This window comes from Ranitomeya imitator, chromosome 5 (assembly GCF_032444005.1).
Source record: "Ranitomeya imitator isolate aRanImi1 chromosome 5, aRanImi1.pri, whole genome shotgun sequence".
NCBI classification, from domain to species: domain Eukaryota; kingdom Metazoa; phylum Chordata; class Amphibia; order Anura; family Dendrobatidae; genus Ranitomeya; species Ranitomeya imitator.
The window spans coordinates 300,986,067-301,006,072 of NC_091286.1; the positions used below are offsets into that span (position 1 = coordinate 300,986,067).

A 20,006-nucleotide genomic window follows, 5' to 3' on the forward strand; every position below is an offset into this window, starting at 1 on the left:
TACAACAATAAAAACACAGTAAACGTATTACTTGTGGAAACTTACTTTATAACATTCTATTACCATTATTGACTTTAATTTACATATTGATATCCAGAATAAGGCAGAATTAATGGTATATTGACTTAGCCGTTAGGGTTCTTATATAATCTGGATTCCTTTTTGTGCAACAGTAATCTAGAAATTGCCTGACTGCAATATGCACTGTTTATTGATATCATCATGAAGTCAAAATGTTTCATATTGTATTACTTATTATATTGTATCACTTTAATATCTATTCAATAAAACAGGTTGACTACTACCTCCTGAAATTATGGTAGTGCCGCTGTTCCAGGAGAATGACATGACTCATGTCACATGCGAGCTGCAGCCTTTACAATTTTTTTGTCAGCGCGAATGCCATTTGAAAATTTTAGGCCCTGTTCAGTTCAATGGTCAGGGTCCCCTGCAACCATGCCTGATAGTGAAACATTACTGTTACTGCTTAAGTCACCCTAATACTACTATTCTAGCATTGTTGTCAAGTCTCTATCATTTAACCCCTTCATGACCCAGCCTATTTTGACCTTAAAGACCTTGCCGTTTTTTGCAATTCTGACCAGTGTCCCTTTATGAGGTTATAACTCAGGAACGCTTCAACGGATCCTAGCGGTTCTGAGATTGTTTTTTCGTGACATATTGGGCTTCATGTTAGTGGTAAATTTAGGTCAATAAATTCTGCGTTTATTTGTGATAAAAACGGAAATTTGGCGAAAATTTTGAAAATTTCGCAATTTTCACATTTTGAATTTTTATTCTGTTAAACCAGAGAGATATGTGACACAAAATAGTTAATAAATAACATTTCCCACATGTTTACTTTACATCAGCACAATTTTGGAAACAAAATTTTTTTTTGTTAGGAAGTTATAAGGGTTAAAATTTGACCAGCGATTTGTCATTTTTACAACGAAATTTACAAAACCATTTTTTTTAGGGACCACCTCACATTTGAAGTCAGTTTGAGGGGTCTATATGGCTGAAAATACCCAAAAGTGACACCATTCTAAAAACTGCACCCCTCAAGGTACTCAAAACCACATTCAAGAAGTTTATTAACCCTTCAGGTGCTTCACAGCAGCAGAAGCAACATGGAAGGAAAAAATGAACATTTAACTTTTTAGTCACAAAAATTATCTTTTAGCAACAATTTTTTTATTTTCCCAATGGTAAAAGGAGAAACTGAACCACGAAAGTTGTTGTCCAATTTGTCCTGAGTACGCTGATACCTCATATGTGGGGGTAAACCACTGTTTGGGCGCACGGCAGGGCTTGGAAGGGAAGGAGCGCCATTTGACTTTTTGAATTAAAAATTGGCTCCACTCTTTAGCGGACACCATGTCACGTTTGGAGAGCCCCCGTGTGCCTAAAAATTGGAGCTCCCCCACAAGTGACCCCATTTTGGAAACTAGACGCCCCAAGGAACTTATCTAGATGCATAGTGAGCACTTTGAACCCCCAGTTGCTTCACAAATTGATCCGTAAAAATGAAAAAGTACTTTTTTTTCACAAAAAAATTCTTTTAGCCTAAATTTTTTCATTTTTACATGGGCAACAGGATAAAATGGATCCTAAAATGTGTTGGGCAATTTCTCCAGAGTACACCAATACCTCACATGTGGGGGTAAACCACTGTTTGGGCACATGGTAAGGCTCGGAAGGGAAGGAGCGCCATTTGACTTTTTGAATGAAAAATTATTTCCATCGTTAGCGGACACCATGTCGCGTTTGGATGGCTCCTGTGTGCCTAAACATTGGCGCTCCCCCACAAGTGACCCCATTTTGGAAACTAGACCCCCCAAGGAACTTATTTAGATGCCTAGTGAGCACTTTAAACCCTCAGGTGCTTCACAAATTGATCTGTAAAAATGAAAAAGTACTTTTTTTTTCACAAAAAAATTCTTTTCGCCTCAATTTTTTCATTTTCACATGGGCAGTAGGATAAAATGGATCATAAAATTTGTTGGGCAATTTCTCCCGAGTACGTCGATACCTCATATGTGGGGGTAAACCACTGTTTGGGCACTCGGCAGGGCTCGGAAGGGAAGGCGCGCCATTTGACTTTTTGAATGGAAAATTAGCTCCAATTGTTAGCGGACACCATTTCGCGTTTGGAGAGCCCCTGTGTGCCTAAACATTGGAGCTCCCCCACAAGTGACCCCATTTTGGAAACTAGACCCCCCAAGGAACTTATCTAGATGCATATTGAGCACTTTAAACCCCCAGGTGCTTCACAGAAGTTTATAACGCAGAGCCATGAAAATAAGAAATAATTTTTCTTTCCTCAAAAATTATTTTTTAGCCTGGAATTTCCTATTTTGCCAAGGATAATAGGAGAAATTGGACCCCAAATATTGTTGTCCAGTTTGTCCTGAGTACGCTGATACCCCATATGTGGGGGTAAACCACTGTTTGGGCGCACGGCAGGGCTCGGAAGGGATGGCACGCCATTTGGCTTTTTAAATGGAAAATTAGCTCCAATCATTAGCGGACACCATGTCACGTTTGGAGAGCCCCTGTGTGCCTAAACATTGGAGATCCCCCAGAAATGACCCCATTTTGGAAACTAGACCCCCAAAGGAACTAATCTAGATGTGTGGTGAGGACTTTGAACCCCCAAGTGCTTCACAGAAGTTTATAACGCAGAGCCATGAAAATAAAAAAAAAAAATATGTTCTCAAAAATGATCTTTTAGCCTGCAATTTTTTATTTTCCCAAGGGTAACAGGAGAAATTTGACCCCAAAAGTTGTTGTCCAGTTTCTCCTGAGTACGCTGATACCCCATATGTGGGGGTAAATCACTGTTTGGGCACATGTCGGGGCTCGGAAGTGAAGTAGTGACGTTTTGAAATGCAGACTTTGATGGAATGCTCTGTGGGCGTCACGTTGCGTTTGCAGAGCCCCTGATGTGGCTTAACAGTAGAAACCCCCCACAAGTGACCCCATTTTGGAAACTAAACCCCCAAAGGAACTTATCTAGATGTGTGGTGAGCACTTTGAGCCCCCAAGTGCTTCATAGAAGTTTATAATGCAGAGTCGTGAAAATAATAAATACGTTTTCTTTCCTCAAAAATAATTATTTAGCCCAGAATTTTTTCATTTTCCCAAGGGTAACAGGAGAAATTTGACCCCAATATTTGTTGTCCAGTTTCTCCTGAGTACGGTGATACCCCATATGTGGGGGTAAACTACTGTTTGGGCACATGCCGGGGCTTGGAATTGAAGTAGTGACGTTTTGAAATGCAGACTTTGATGGAATGCTCTGCGGGCGTCACGTTGTGTTTGCAGAGCCCCTGATGTGCCTAAACAGTAGAAACCCCCCACAAGTGACCCCATTTTGGAAACTAGACCCCGAAAGGAACTTATCTAGATGTGTGGTGAGCACTTTGAACCCCCAAGTGCTTCATAGAAGTTTATAATGCAGAGCCGTGAAAATAATAAATATGTTTTCTTTCCTCAAAAATAATTATTTAGCCCAGAATTTTTTATTTTCCCAAGGGTTACAGGAGAAATTGGACCCCAAACGTTGTTGTCCAGTTTCTCCTGAGTACACTGATACCCCATGAGTGGGGGTAAACCACTGTTTGGGCACACGTCGGGGCTCAGAAGGGAAGTAGTGACTTTTGAAATGCAGACTTTGATGGAATGGTCTGCGGGTGTCACGTTGCGTTTGCAGAGCCCCTGGTGTGCCTAAACAGTAGAAACCCCCACAAGTGACCCCATTTTAGAAACTAGACCCCCCAAGGAACTTCTCTAGATATGTGGTGAGCACTTTGAACCCCCAAGTGCTTCACAGACGTTTACAACGCAGAGCCGTGAAAATAAAAAATCATTTTTCTTTCCTCAAAAATGATGTTTTAGCAAGCATTTTTTTAGATTCACAAGGGTAACAGGAGAAATTGGACCCCAGTAATTGTTGCGCAGTTTGTCCTGAGTATGCTGGTACCCCATATGTGGGGGTAAACCACTGTTTGGGCACACGTCAGGGCTCGGAAGTGAGGGAGCACCATTTGACTTTTTGAATACGAGATTGGCTGGAATCAATGGTGGCGCCATGTTGCGTTTGGAGACCCCTGATGTGCCTAAACAGTGGTAACCCCTCAATTCTAACTCCAACACTAACCCCCCCACACCCCTAACCCTAATCCCAACTGTAGCCATAACCCTAATCACAACCCTAACCACAACCCTAATTCCAACCCTAACCCTAAGGCTATGTGCCCACGTTGCGGATTCGTGTGAGATATTTCCGCACCATTTTTGAGAAAATCTGCGGGTAAAAGGCACTGCGTTTTACCTGCGGATTTTCCGCGGATTTCCAGTGTTTTTTGTGCGGATTTCACCTGCGGATTCCTATTGAGGAACAGGTGTAAAACGCTGCGGAATCCGCACAAAGAATTGACATGCTGCGGAAAATACAACGCAGCGTTTCCGCGCGGTATTTTCCGCACCATGGGCACAGCGGATTTGGTTTTTCATATGTTTACATGGTACTGTAAACCTGATGGAATGCTGCTGCGAATCCGCAGCGGCCAATCCGCAGCCAAATCCGCACAGTGTGCACATAGCCTAATTCTAAAGGTATGTGCACACGCTGCGGAAAACGCTGCGGATCCGCAGCAGTTTCCCATGAGTTTACAGTTCAATGTAAACCTACGGGAAACAAAAATCGCTGTACACATGCTGCGGAAAAACTGCACGGAAACGCAGCGGTTTACATTCCGCAGCATGTCACTTCTTTGTGCGGATTCCGCAGCGGTTTTACAACTGCTCCAATAGAAAATCGCAGTTGTAAAACCGCAGTGAAATGCGCAGAAAAAAACGCGGTAAATCCGCCATAAATCCGCAGCGGTTTAGCACTGCGGATTTATCAAATCCGCAGCGGAAAAATCCGCAGAGGACCAGAATACGTGTGCACATACCGAAACCCTAGCCCTAACCCTACCCCTAACCCTAGCCCTAACCCTACCCCTAACCCTACCCCTAACCCTACCCCTAACCCTATTCTAACATTAGTGGAAAAAAAAAAATTCTTTATTTTTTATTGTCCCTACCTATGGGGGTGACAAAGGGGGGGGGTGGGGGTCATTTATTATTTTTTTTATTTTGATCACTGAGATATAATCTATCTCAGTGATCAAAATGCACTTTGGAACGAATCTGCCGGCCGGCAGATTCGGCGGGCGCACTGCGCATGCGCCCGCCATTTTGGAAGATGGCGGCGCCCAGTGAGAAGACGGACGGGACCCCGGCTGGATCGGTAAGTATGATGGGGTGGGGGGGACCACGGGGGGGGGGGGATCGGAGCACGGGGGGGGGAATCGGAGCGCGGGAGGGGTGGAACGGAGCACGGGGGGCGTGGAACGGAGCACGGGGGGGCTGGAATGGAGCACGGGGGGGGTGGAACGGAGCACCGGGGGGGTGGATCGGAGTGCAGGGGGGGTAATTGGAGCACGGGGGGAGCGGACAAGAGCACGGGGGGGAGCGGAGCACTGGACGGAGGGAAGCCGGAGCAGTGTACCGGCCAGATCGGGGGGCTGGGGGGGCGATCGGAGGGGTGGGGTGGGGGCACATTAGTATTTCCAGCCATGGCCGATGATATTTCAGCATCGGCCATGGCTGGATTGTAATATTTCACCAGTTATAATAGGTGAAATATTACAAATCGCTCTGATTGGCAGTTTCACTTTCAACAGCCAATCAGAGCGATCGTAGCCACGAGGGGGTGAAGCCGCCCCCCCTGGGCTAAACTACCACTCCCCCTGTCCCTGCAGATCGGGTGAAATGGGAGTTAACCCTTTCACCCGATCTGCAGGGACGCGATCTTTCCATGACGCCACATAGGCGTCATGGGTCGGATTGGCACCGACTTTCATGACGCCTACGTGGCGTCATGGGTCGGGAAGGGGTTAACAAGTGGCAATTCCACCGTGCCTTGACTAGAACTCGACAACTTATGAGACTTTAGTTCAGGTCAGGAAAGCCATGGTATGAATGATAACGCCAAAACTTTTTCTCCACTCATGGTTAGTGGTTGGGTGAAGCCATTTATTGTCAAACTACTGTGTTCTCTTTTTAAATCATAATGACAACTCAAAACATCCAAATGACCCTGATCAAAAGTTAACATACCCAAGTGATTTTGGCCTGATAACATGCACAGAAGTTGACACAAATGGGTTTGAATGGCTACTAAAGATAACATCCTCACCTTTGACTAACCTGTTTGCTTGTAATAAGTGTGTGTGCATAAAAGCTGAGTGAGTTTCTGGAATCCAGACAGACTCTTGCATCTTTCATCCAGCCACTGTTGTTTCTGGATTGTGAATCATGGGGAAATCAAAAGAATAGTCAACAGATCTATGGAAAAAGGTAGTTGAACTGTATAAAACAGGAAAGGGATACAAAAAGATATCCAAGGAATTGATAATGCCAATCATCAGCATGAAAACTGCTATTAACAAATGGAAAATCAGGGGCTCTGTAAAAACAAAACCATGGACAGGTAGACCAACAAAAATGTCATCCACAACTACCAGGAAAATTTTTCGGGGTGCAAAGAGAAACCCATAAATAACATCAGCTGAAATACAGGAGTCTCTGAAAACTAGCGGTGTGGCCATTTCAAGATGCACAATAAGGAGGCACTTGAACAAAAATGGGCTGCATTGTCGAGTCAGCAGAAGAAAGCCATTACTGCGCAAATGCCACAAAGTATCTCACCTACAATATGCAAAACAGCACAAAGACAAGCCTCAAAACTTCTGGAACAAGGTAATTTGGAGTGATGAGATCAAAATTGAACTTTTTGGCCACAACCATAAACGTTACATTTGGGAAGAGGTCAACAAGGCCTATGATGAAAGGAACACCATTCCTACTGTAAAGTGGATCAATGATGTTTTAGGGATGTGTGAGCTACAAAGGCACAGGAAACTTGGTCAAAGTTGAAGGAAAGTTGAATGCAGAACGTTATCAGCAAATGCTGAAGACAAGTTTGCAATCATGAGCCCAAAAGCTGCACATGGGACATACTTCGATGTTCCAACATGACAACGATCCAAAACACAAGGCCAAGTCGACCTGTCATTGGCTACAGCAGAACAAAGTGAAGGTTCTAACTAACCATGATTAGAGAAAAACTTTTGGTGTTATCATTCATATTCTGTGAAAAAGGCCAAGAAAGCAAAAATTCTGCCGGGGTATGTACCGTAAGCTTTTGAGCACAACTGTAGCGTATATATAGCCAAGTTCTTCTACCATAATATAGCCCATATATAGACAAGAATAACCTCCCCTATATAGTGCATGTATAGGCAAGTCTCCCCTCGGCCACATATTTCCAGGTCCTCCTAACCCACACATAGCATATACAAACTAGTCTTCCCTCTCCAATATATATGTGACATATATAGAGACCAGTCCCCCTCGCTCACAACTAGCATATACAGCCAAGTCCACCCTCCCCCATATATAGCATATATTGTAAAGTACCCCATACCCCAACATATATCATATATTTCAAGGTCTCCCTCCCCCACCCATGACGTATATTGTCAACTCCCCTAACCCCCAACATATATCATATATAGGCAGTCTCCACTCTCCCACACATAGCATAAATAGCCAAGTTTCCTGCCTCCACATATGACATATATAACCAAGCCCCCATCTCCCCTCATATCATATATAGCAAAGTCCCCTCTCCCCCACACATAGCCAATTCACTCCTCCCTAATTACTGTATATTTAGATCCCCTTCCACCACACATAGCATATAGCCAAGCTCCCCTCCTCCATATGTAACATGTAGCCGTCCCCCCATCTACTATATAATTGTCTAAGGGTCACTTCTGTCTGTCTGTCTTTCTGTCTGTCTTTCTGTCACAGATATTCATTGGTCGCGGCCTCTGTCTGTCATGGAAATCCAAGTCGCTGATTGGTCATGGCAAAACGCCCTTGACCATTGCCACGACCAATCAGCGACGGGCACAGTCCGGCGGGAAAATGGCCGCTCCTTCCTCCCCGCACCCACTCAGTGCCCGCTCCATACTCCCCTCCAGTCAGCCCTCACACAGGGTTAATGACAACGTTAATGGACCGTGTTATGCCGCGGTGTAACGCACTCCATTAACACAGGTATTAACCCTGCAGCATCAATAGTAAAAAGATCTAATGTTACAAATAATAATAATAATTAAAAAAAGGTTATTCTCATCCTCTGACGTGCGCCCTCTCCTCGGCAGTGCAAGCAGCAGGTTCCGGTGGCAAGGATGCTATGCGAGAAGGACCTTCCATTACGTCACGGTCATGTGACCGCGACATCATCACAGGTCCTGCGCTCATATCAACCCTGGGACCGGAAGCTGCCGCGTGCACCGCACACAAGCACCAGGGCTACAAGGGGTCGCGGAACGTGAGTATATGTTTATTTTTTATTTTAATTCTTTTTTAACCTGTTACATATGTGGCTGGGCACTATACTACGTGGCTGTGCAATATACTACGTGACTGGGCAATATACTACGTGGCTGGGCAATATACTACGTGACTGGGCAATATACTACGTGACTGGGCAATATACTACGTCGCTGGGCAATATACTACGTAGCTGGGCAATATACTACGTGGCTGGGCAATATACTACGTGGCTGGGCAATATACTGCGTGGCTGGGCAATATACTACGTGGTTGGGCAATATACTACGTGGTTGGGCAATATACTATGTCACTGGGCAATATACTATGTCACTGGGCAATATACTACGTGACTGGGCAATATTCTATGTGGCTGGGCAATATACTACTTGGCTCGGCAATATAGTACGTGACTGGGCAATATACTACGTGACTGGGCAATATACTACGTCGCTGGGCAATATACTACGTAGCTGGGCAATATACTACGTGGCTGGGCAATATACTACGTGGCTGGGCAATATACTACGTGACTGGGCAATATACTACGTGACTGGGCAATATACTACGTCGCTGGGCAATATACTACGTGGTTGGGCAATATACTATGTCACGGCAATATACTACGTGACTGGGCAATATTCTATTTGGCTGGGCAATATACTACGTCACTGGGCAATGTACTACGTAGCTGGGCAATATACTACGTGGCTGGGCAATTTACTACGTGGTTGGGCAATATACTACGTGGGCTGTGCAATATACTACGTGGACATGCATAGCATATTCTAGAATACCCGATGCGTTAGAATCGGGCCACCATCTAGTATAGCATACGTAGCCAACTCCACCCTCCTCCACTTATAGCAATCTGTAGCCAGTCCCTACTCTCCCACACAAAGCATATATAGCTAAGTTGTCCTCCACATGCGGCATATATAACCAAGCCCATATATATATATATATATATATATATATATATATATATAATATAACGCTGGGAGCGTCACTCTGTCCGAAGCCTTTATAGACTGCGCAGGCGCAAGCGCCGGCGCAGTCTGGGCCTCACAGAGTGACGCTCCCGGGAGATCGCGGTATGCATTCACACTGAACGCACACCGCGATCTCCAACAAAGAAGCAGGGACCGCCAGGAGGGTAAGTATCGGCCATATTCACCTGTCCTGCGTTCCACCGCTGAGCGCCGCCATCTTCCCGGTCTTCGGCCTGTGACCTTCAGTTCAGACGGCGCGATGACGCGCTTAATGCGCGCCGGCGCCGCCCTCTGACTGAACAGTCAGCCAGGAGACCGGGAAGATGGCGGCGCCCAGCGGTGGAACGCAGGACAGGTGAATATAGTAAGTGCTGGGGGGCCTGAGCTGGCGGTGATACCGGCACCTGACGCCCACAGCGCGCCGGTGTCCCCGCCTGCTCACGCCCCCGGATGGGTGCAGCACATGAACGGATGGGGACGCAGGATGGGTGCAGCACATGACAGGATGGGGACGCAGGATGGGTGCAGCACATACCAGGATGGGGATGCAGGATGGGTGCAGCACATGACAGGATGGGGACGCAGGATGGGTGCAGCACATGACAGGATGGGGACAGCACATACCAGGATGGGGACGCAGGATGGGTGCAGCACATGACAGGATGGGGACGCAGGATGGGGACGCAGGATGGGTGCAGCACATGACAGGATGGGGGCGCAGGATGAGTGCAGCACATGACAGGATGGGCACGCAGGATGGGAGCAGCACATGACAGGATGGGGCGCAGGATGGGAGCAGCACATGACAGGATGGGGACGCAGGATGGGTGCAGCACATGACAGGATGGGGACGCAGGATGGGTGCAGCACATACCAGGATGGGGACGCAGGATGGGTGCAGCACATGACAGGATGGGGGCGCAGGATGGGTGCAGCACATGACAGGATGGGGACGCAGGATGGGTGCAGCACATACCAGGATGGGGACGCAGGATGGGTGCAGCACATGACAGGATGGGGACGCAGGATGGGTGCAGCACATACCAGGATGGGGACGCAGGATGGGTGCAGCACATGACAGGATGGGGACGCAGGATGGGTGCAGCACATGACAGGATGGGGACGCAGGATGGGTGCAGCACATGACAGGATGGGGGCGCAGGATGGGTGCAGCACATGACAGGATGGGGACGCAGGATGGGTGCAGCACATGACAGGATGGGGACGCAGGATGGGTGCAGCACATGACAGGATGGGGACGCAGGATGGGTGCAGCACATGACAGGATGGGGACGCAGGATGGGTGCAGCACATACCAGGATGGGGACGCAGGATGGGTGCAGCACATGACAGGATGGGGACGCAGGATGGGTGCAGCACATACCAGGATGGGGACGCAGGATGGGTGCAGCACATGACAGGATGGGGGCGCAGGATGGGTGCAGCACATGACAGGATGGGGGCGCAGGATGGGTGCAGCACATGACAGGATGGGGACGCAGGATGGGTGCAGCACATGACAGGATGGGGACGCAGGATGGGTGCAGCACATGACAGGATGGGGACGCAGGATGGGTGCCGCACATGACAGGATGGGGACGCAGGATGGGTGCAGCACATGACAGGATGGGGGCGCAGGATGGGTGCAGCACATGACAGGATGGGGACGCAGGATGGGTGCAGCACATGACAGGATGGGGGCGCAGGATAGGTGCAGCACATGACAGGATGGGGACGCAGGATGGGTGCAGCACATGACAGGATGGGGACGCAGGATGGAGCAGCACATGACAGGATGGGGACGCAGGATGGGTGCAGCACATGACAGGATGGGGACGCAGGATGGGTGCAGCACATGACAGGATGGGGACGCAGGATGGAGCAGCACATGACAGGATGGAGACCATATACCAATATAAATGCTCGCCACTAGGGCGTAGAACGGGTTCAATAGCTAGTATATATATATATACATATATATATATATATATATATATTAGTTAAATCTTCTCTTCCTTACTCGTAGCCGAGTAACCCCTCCCCCACATACAGCTTATATAGTCAGGTCCCCTTCCTCCACAAATCGCATATATAGCCAAGTTAATCCTACATATAGAGACAAGTCCCACCTCTCCCACACAAAGTATTTTAACCCCTTAAGACCCAAGGGTAGTTTGCACGTTAATGACCGGGCCAATTTTTACAATTCTGACCACTGTCCCTTAATGAGGTTATAACTCTGGAACGCTTCAACGGATCCTGATGATTCTGATATTGTTTTCTTGTGACATATTGTACTTCATGATAGTGGTAAAAGTTATTTGATATTACCTGCATTTATTTGTGGAAAAAAATGGAAGTTTGGCGAAGATTTTGAAAATTTAGAAATTTTCCAACTTTGAATTTGTATGCCCTTAAATCACAGAGATACAGTATGTCACACAAAATACTTAATAAGTAACATTTCCCACATGTCTACATCAGCACAATTTTGGAACCAAAATTTTTTTTTCTTAGGGAGTTATAAGGGTTAAAAGTTGACCAGCAATTTCTCATTTTTACAACACCATTTTTTTTAGGGACCACATCACATTTGAAGTAATTTTGAGGGGTCTATGTGATAGAAAATAACCAAGTGTGATACCATTCTAAAAACTGCTCAAAACCGCCTTCAAGAAGTTTATTAACCCTTCAAGTGTTTCACAGGAATTTTTGGAATGTTTAAAAAAAATGAACATTTAACTTTTTTTCACAAAAAATTTACTTCAGCTCCAATTTGTTTTATTTTACCAAGGGTTACAGGAGAAAATGGACCCCAAAAGATGTTGTACAATTTGTCCTGAGTACACAGATACCCCATATGTGGGGGTAAACCACTGTTTGGGCGCATGGCACAGCTCGGAAGGGAAGGAGCACGATTTGACTTTTCAATGCAAAATTGACTGGAATTGAGATGGGAAGCCATGTTGAGTTTGGAGAGCCACTGATGTGCCTAAACATTGAAACCCCCCGCAAGTGACACCATTTTGGAAAGTAGACCCCCTAAGGAACTTATCTAGATGTGTGGTGAGCACTTTGAACCCCCAAGTGTTTCACTACAGTTTATAACGCAGAGCCGTGAAAATAAAAATTCTTTTTTTTTCCACAAAAATTGTTTTTTAGCCCCCAGTTTTGTATTTTCCCAAGGGTAACAGGAGAAATTGGACCACATAAGTTGTTGTCCTATTTGTCCTGAGTACGTTGATACCCCATATGTGGGGGAACCACCGTTTGGGCGCATGGCAGAGCTCAGAAAGGAAGGAGCGCCGTTTGGAATGCAGACTTAGATGGAATGGTCTGCAGGCGTCACATTGCGTTTCCAGAACCCCTAATGTACCTAAAGAGTAGAAACCCCCCACAAGTGACCCCATATTGGAAACTAGACCCCCCAAGGAACTTATCTAGATGTGTTGTGAGAACTTTGAACCCCCAAGTGTTTCACTACAGTTTATAACGCAGAGCCGTGAATATAAAAAATCATTTTTTCCCCACAAAAATGTTTTTAGCTCCCAAAATTTTTATTTTACCAAGGGTAACAAGAGAAATTGGACCCCAAAAGTTGTCTAATATGTCCTGAGTACACTGATACCCCATATGTTGGGGTAAACTCTTGTTTGGGCACACGGGAGAGCTCGGAAGGGAAGGAGCACTGTTTTACTTTTTCAACGCAGAATTGGCTGGAATTTAGATCAGAAGCCATGTCGCGTATAGAGCCCTGATGTGCCTAAACAGTGGAAACCCCCAATTCTAACTGAAACCCTAACCCAAACACACCCCTAACCCCAACACACCCCTAACCCTAATCCAAACCCCAACCACACCCCTAATCCCAACCATAACCCTAACCCTAATCCAACTGTAAATGTAATCCAAACCATAACTGTAGCCCCAACCCTAACTGGAGCCCCAACCCTAACTTTAGACCCAATCCTAACCCTAACTTTAGCCCCAACCCTAACTTTAGCCCCAGCCCTAACCCTAACTTTAGCCCCAACCCTAACTGTAGCCCCAACCCTAACCCTAGACCTGACCCTAACCTTAACCCTAGCCCTAACCCTAATGGGAAAATGGAAATAAATACATTTTTTTAATTTTATTATTTTTCCTTAACTAAGGGGGTGATGAAGGGGGATTTGCTTTACTATTTATAGCGGGTATTATAACGGATTTTTATGATTGGCAGCTGTCACACACTAAAAGACGCTGTTTATTGCAAAAAATCGTTTGTGCGTCTCCACATTTTGAGAGCTATAATTTTTCCATATTTTGGTCCACATAGTCATGTGAGGTCTTGTTTTTTGCAGGACGAGTTGATGTTTTTATTGGTTTCATTTTCGGGCACGTGACATTTTTTGATCGCTTTTTATTCCGATTTTTGTGAGGCAGAATGACCAAAAACCAGCTATTCATGAATGTCTTTTGGTGGGGGGGGGGGCGTTTATACCATTCCACGTTTGGTAAAATTGATAAAGCAGTTTTATTCTTCTGGTCAGAACGATTACAACGATACCTCATTTATATCATTTTTTTATGTTTTGGCGCTTTTATACGATAAAAACTATTTTATAGAAAAAATAATTATTTTTGCATCACTTTATTCTGAGGACTGTAACTTTTTTATTTTTCGCTGATGATGCTGTATGGCCGCTCGTTTTTTGTGGGACAAGATGACGTTTTCAGCGGTACCATGGTTATTTATATCCGTCTTTTTGATCGTGTTATTCCACTTTTTGTTCGGCGGTATGATAAAGCGTTGTTTTTTGCCCCGTTTTTTTTTTTATGGCGTTCACTGAAGGGGTTAACTAGTGGGACAATTTTATAAGTGGGGTCGTTACGGGCGCGGCAATATGTGTACTTTTATTTTTTTTTTTTATTATTTAGATTAAGAAATGTATTTATGGGAACAATATATATATTTTTTTTATTTAGGAATTTTTTTTTTTTACACATCTAAAAAAAATTTTTTTTAACTTTATAACGTTGTCCCATGGGGGGACATCACACTATAGGGTCAGATCGCTGATCTGACACTTTGCACAGCACTGTGTCAGATCAGCGATCTGACAAGCAGGGCTGCAGGCTTACCAGCGCCTGCTCTGAGCAGGCGCTTGTAAGCCACCTCCTTGCAGGACCCGGAAGTAGCCTCGCGGCCATTTTGGATCTGGGGCCTGCAGGGAGGAGATGCTCGGTACAAGGTGAGCCTTGTACCGATGGTCTCAGGGAAGCCCGCAGGGAGCCTCCTCCCTGCGCTATGCTTCCCTATGCCCCCAGAACGCTGTAATCATGTTTGATCGCAGTGTTTCGGGGGTTAATGTGCGAGGAACGATCCGTGACCGCTCTTGGCACCTAGTGCCGGATGTCAGCTGCGATAGTCCCCCCGTGAGCGCGGCCGATTGCATATGACGTATTATCCCGTCACTGGGAATTAAGTCCCAGGTCACCTCGACGGGATAGTACGTCATATGGGATTAAGGGGTTAAATAAAGCTTCATCCCAAAAATGTATCTATATATATATAATTGTCTAAGAGGTACTTCCATCTTTCTGTCCTCAACTTCCGTAACGGAAATCCCGCGTCGCTGATTGGCCTCGGCAGCTGCCTGTCGTGGCTGCCGCGACCAATCAGCGACGGGCACAGTCCGATTAGTCCCTCCCCTACAGTCACAGTGCCCGCCGCCCGCTCCATACTCCCCGCAGTCAGTGTCCCTGTCGCCCGCTCCATACTCCCCGCAGTCAGTGTCCCCGGCGCTCCGCTGCATACTCCCCGCTCCATGCTCCCCACAGTCAGTGTCCCCGGCGCTCCGCTCCATACTCCCCGCAGTCAGTGTCCCCGGCGCCCGCTCCATACTCCCCACTCCATACTCCCCCCAGTCAGTGTCCCCGGCGCCCGCTCCATACTCCCCGCAGTCAGTGCCCGCTCCATAATCCCCTCCAGTCACCGCTCACACAGGGTTAATGCCAGCGGTAACGGACCGCGTTATGCCACGGGTAACGCACTCCGTATCGAGACCGCTAAGTCATCTGGGTAATTTCGCAATGCATCTTGGGAACGGAAGATGGCAGCCGCATCACACAGCTTCGCTGGATCCCAGGGGTGAGTATATAACTATTTTTTATTTTAATTATTTTTTTAACTGGAATATAGTGCACACACTGCTAAATACTGCGTGGGCAGTGTTATATACCTATGTGGCTGGGCAATATACTACGTGGCTGGGCAATATACTACGTGGCTGGGCAATATACTACGTGGCTGGGCAATATACTACGTGACTGGGCAATATACTACGTGGCTCTGTGCTGAATACTACGTCACTGGGCAATATACTACGTCGCTGGGCAATATACTACGTCACTGGGCAATATACTACGTGACTGGGCAATATACTACGTGACTGGGCAATATACTACGTGACTGGGCAATATACTACGTAGCTGGGCAATATACTACGTGGTTGGGCAATATACTACGTGGCTGGCCAATATACTACGTGGACTGTGCAATATACTACGTGGACATGCATATTCTAGAACAGGGGTGTCAAACTGCATTCCTCGAGGGCTGCAAACAGGTCCTGTTTTCAGGATTTCCTTGTACTGCACAGGTGATAATTTAATCACCTACACAAATAATGAGTTGGTGATTAAATTATCACCTGTGCAGTACAAGGAAATCCTGAAAACATGACCTGTTTGCAGCCCTCGAGGAATGCAGTTTGACACCCCTGTTCTAGAATACCCGATGCGTTCGAATCGGGCCACCATCTAGTTTATGAATAAGCCCCTATCCTTTTACACATTTACAATTACTCAAACATACAGCACATATATCACTGCAGCATATGTTCTAACTAAAAAAACTTAAAAAACCTAGGCTTTAGGAACCGTCATGATGCCACTATCAAATGAAGTACAGGCCAGGGTTGCCAACTGTCCAGAAATTTCAGGACTGTCCGTTAAAATAGGGCACTTAATTGCCTTGTCTGTAAAAACAAACATTTAAGACAGTTGTGAATTTTCTGAAACTTATACACATTATTTTGAATGAAATTATCATTATAGTTTACAGTGAATCTTACAGCAACCCTGGTCCTGAGGTACTGTGCAATGACACTGCAGCAATCACAGCCCCGGCCCATCAGTCTCTTACTCTGAGGTGTGGAGACTGGAGAGGAGTGTTGACAGCCAAGATCACAGTGCACTCTGTCAGGCACTCAGGTATCCAAGATCTATTTATGCCACCTGTTGTGAGGATTGGGTGGGACTAGACCTCCTCAGGGTTTTATATAAGTGATCTTGTCTTGTAAGACAGCAATGTAATGCCAGGGGCAGTGTCAAAACACTTTCATTCAAGTTTTTGTACCAGCTGTACTGACCTGAGAATGGCCCTTGTACAGTCTTATGCTGCAAGTATACAGTCACTCTATACAACTACAGAATTATGAATCCTCACATTGCACACACCTCGCTGTGAGGATTCTACGGCCCCCGCAATACACTTGCATTAAGCAAGACCATGCCTATCTAGTCAGCACCTGACCACATATATGCAAATCACATACTTGCAGTCACGTGCCCAACACTTCTGGTCCTGGAACTAGTGATTTCCCACAATTCACAGTGTATACGACTGTGAGGATTCACAAGTCTGCAGTCACATACAGTGACTGAAGATTTGTAGCATAAGTCCAAACAACCCCTTTTAAGATATCACCCAAATGAAAACCCTCAAGAATCTACAAAACAATAGACATCAGGTAAGTATAACTTTAAGGGTGAGTTAAGTGATTACGCTATGGGCAAAACTAACACTTTAAACTTTTTTCCATATCTCAGCCTTTATACTATGCACAATTGATATTCCTTTCCCAAAATGTTTATATAAAGAGATAAGTGGTAGTCTTCTGCCGTGGTATATAGGAAGATAGTCTATTTAATCTGAAAGGCCAATCAATTGCAAATATAACATCCATATGTGTCTTGAAATTGTTTTGCATGATTCTATCTTTGGATGGACCAATTATTATTTTTTTATATGACTGCTAATCAATTTCTCTCATAAGTGTCTCAGGCCCTACTGAGTATAGCCACATAGTTGCTTTCATACTTCCCAATACATCCCCCTTATAAGCACCTACATGTCGACATTATGTCGTTTTAAGGGTTAGTTAGGGTCAGCTGTCAGTGAGTGGGGGAGCCATATTGCGTACAAGTTAAGGTGTCAACCTCTGTGGCAAGGTGGGGACACCTGTTAGGCTGGGTTCACATTACGTTTAAGCAGTCCGTTAGACGGACTGCGTTACACCGCGACATGACGCGTTGTAACGCAGTCCGTTAACGCTGCCATTAAACACTATTTCGGGCGCATCGCTAGCGCACGCCCATTTTGGATGCGCCGTCATTGAGTGATGGACCCTCAGACGCGGGCTGCAGCGTTTCCGGGTCCATCACCGCTAGCGCAGATAGAGCATCTGCTAGCTCTATCTGCGCTAATGCGATGGCATACCGGCACTTGCGTTAACGCAGCCCGTTTAACGCATGTGTTGAATGAGCTGCTTTAACGCAATGTGAAACTAGCCTTAACTTCTAAGGGTGAGCAACATATTAGGGCCCACCTTTACCACTCCCCTGGACATATGAAGGTTATTAATTATTTTTATCTTTTCATCTTTCTGGCTGAGTTGCTTGATTATTAAGGACTTGAATATAGGCCTTAGTTTGGAATATGGGCTTATTTGTTGAATGGGTTAATTAGAATTGACTATTGTGTTGATATAAATTTGAAGTTTGAGGATCTCATTCTAAACCCTGTTTTCAACATCTTTCCTTTAGAGACTACCTGTATATATAAATCTATACTATTGTTAATTGGTTTGGCTTTTGAATTTGGTCGGATGTGATACCCCATCACTATTGTTACCGTATATCTGTGTAGATTAGGGGCTTCTGGGCTAAACACACAGTGTTCAAATTAGGGTGCCAACCCTCATAGTAAGGCAGGTGTGACTTTTGAGAGAATATAGGGCGAGTGAGATTCTGTACTTGTGTTATTGTAATTGGGTTCTTACCTCAAGGACAAGAATTTGGCCATTGTACCTCACCATATCTCGGTCAGAATTTTGATTTATGCCTGGTTGGGCACTGCATATGTTCTAGTTCATTTTGATTTTTAATTTTTGCTAAATAAAAGTTACTTGTTCTGGTTATTGGTATATTCTGATGAGCCCATGGGTTAAATGCTTACCCTATGGGCAAAACCAACACTTTAAACTTACCCAGATCTGAACCTTTATAGTATACATAATTGATATTCTTTTCTCAAAATATACTTAATACATGTAAGAAAAAGGACATACATTTTAGAAATACATCACAATACAAAAGAAGTACCGTAATGACTTATTATTTGTGTAAAGGGAATACAGAAGGAGGCTCATCTGCAGGAGTGTGGAAAAACAAGCAATCGTTTAACAAGAGGAAAACTCCAAATTCACAATACCAAAGCTCAGTCAGATTGTGACAAAAAGTAATATGTTATGTTTGATCACCTTGGCAGGTCAATCCCCCTGCATGAGAAGTTCCAGCAAGATGAAGCCAATAGAAGAAGGCGTTGAGGATGATGTGTTTGAGCCTGCCTTTCCACTTGCAACTAAAATCCAAAGGCTGCCATAAGCACACAAGTGACCAAAGAAGAAATTTAACTTGGAGAGTAAATAACCACAAGACTTCTAAAATTATGCATTTGATTCTTTTTCATATATTTGAATATTATCTTCACTTTATCATATATGCAAGAATTGTTATTTTGTACACAGTTCACTATTTCATTTGAATGTCTATTGCATTTAAAGTCTGTTTGTTTCAGTGTTAATAAAAGAAAAGCACAAGATACCTTTAATTTGCACTGCTTTTCACATCTGCAATAAGTTCAAGCAGTATATCTTATTAATAGGTACAGATACATGTGTGTTTAGAAGAATGACAATAGTAAACCATCAATACTGAAATACAAGTGTTGAGATACTAATGACAATTTTACCTGCAAACTATAATATTCTATTAAAAAAAAAAAACAAGAACCTTATGTTAGGTCCCAGAGGTATCAGTTACTTATTTCCTATGCTATCATTATGCTGTTTCGCAAATTATATAGTAATTTTTGAGGGACATTAGAATACGGTATTTTAAAAGGTTAAACATTCACAGGTTTTCTCACTGGTGCCAACTTTCCAATCGTAGTGACTTTTTACAGACTGTAGTGGTACCTTTGTGACTAAACTGCAAATGACTACTGCAGCAAATCGCTCAGCGACTCTGCTAATGTAGACAGCACAAGCTACTGAACCCAATTAATTGTTGCAGCAGTCATGTGCGCTGTAGCTGTGATATATCTACTACAATTTGTAGTTTCTTGAGAATTTGTAATTTGTAGTTTCTAGAGAAAGGTCCACACTCTGGACTGAAACGTCGCACATGGGCCAATAAAATACCCTTATTTTTTCTACTGGAGTGCTG

At 44.9% G+C, this 20,006-nt stretch overlaps 1 protein-coding gene across 2 annotated transcripts in view; it reads left to right on the forward strand.

Annotated features, from left to right (window-relative positions):
• POPDC1 (popeye domain cAMP effector 1) overlaps window positions 1-19,382 on the forward strand; it is a 235,102-nt gene extending 215,720 nt beyond the window's left edge. For both annotated transcript variants that reach the window (XM_069726299.1, XM_069726298.1), the window contains one exon: window positions 19,048-19,382. Coding sequence is in view for 1 of the 2 variants with exons in the window: in XM_069726298.1 (XP_069582399.1) it covers window positions 19,048-19,163 (116 nt within the window). In the remaining variant the exon portion in view is untranslated. The remainder of the gene's footprint in view (window positions 1-19,047) is intronic.
• The last annotated feature ends 624 nt before the right edge of the window (window positions 19,383-20,006 follow it).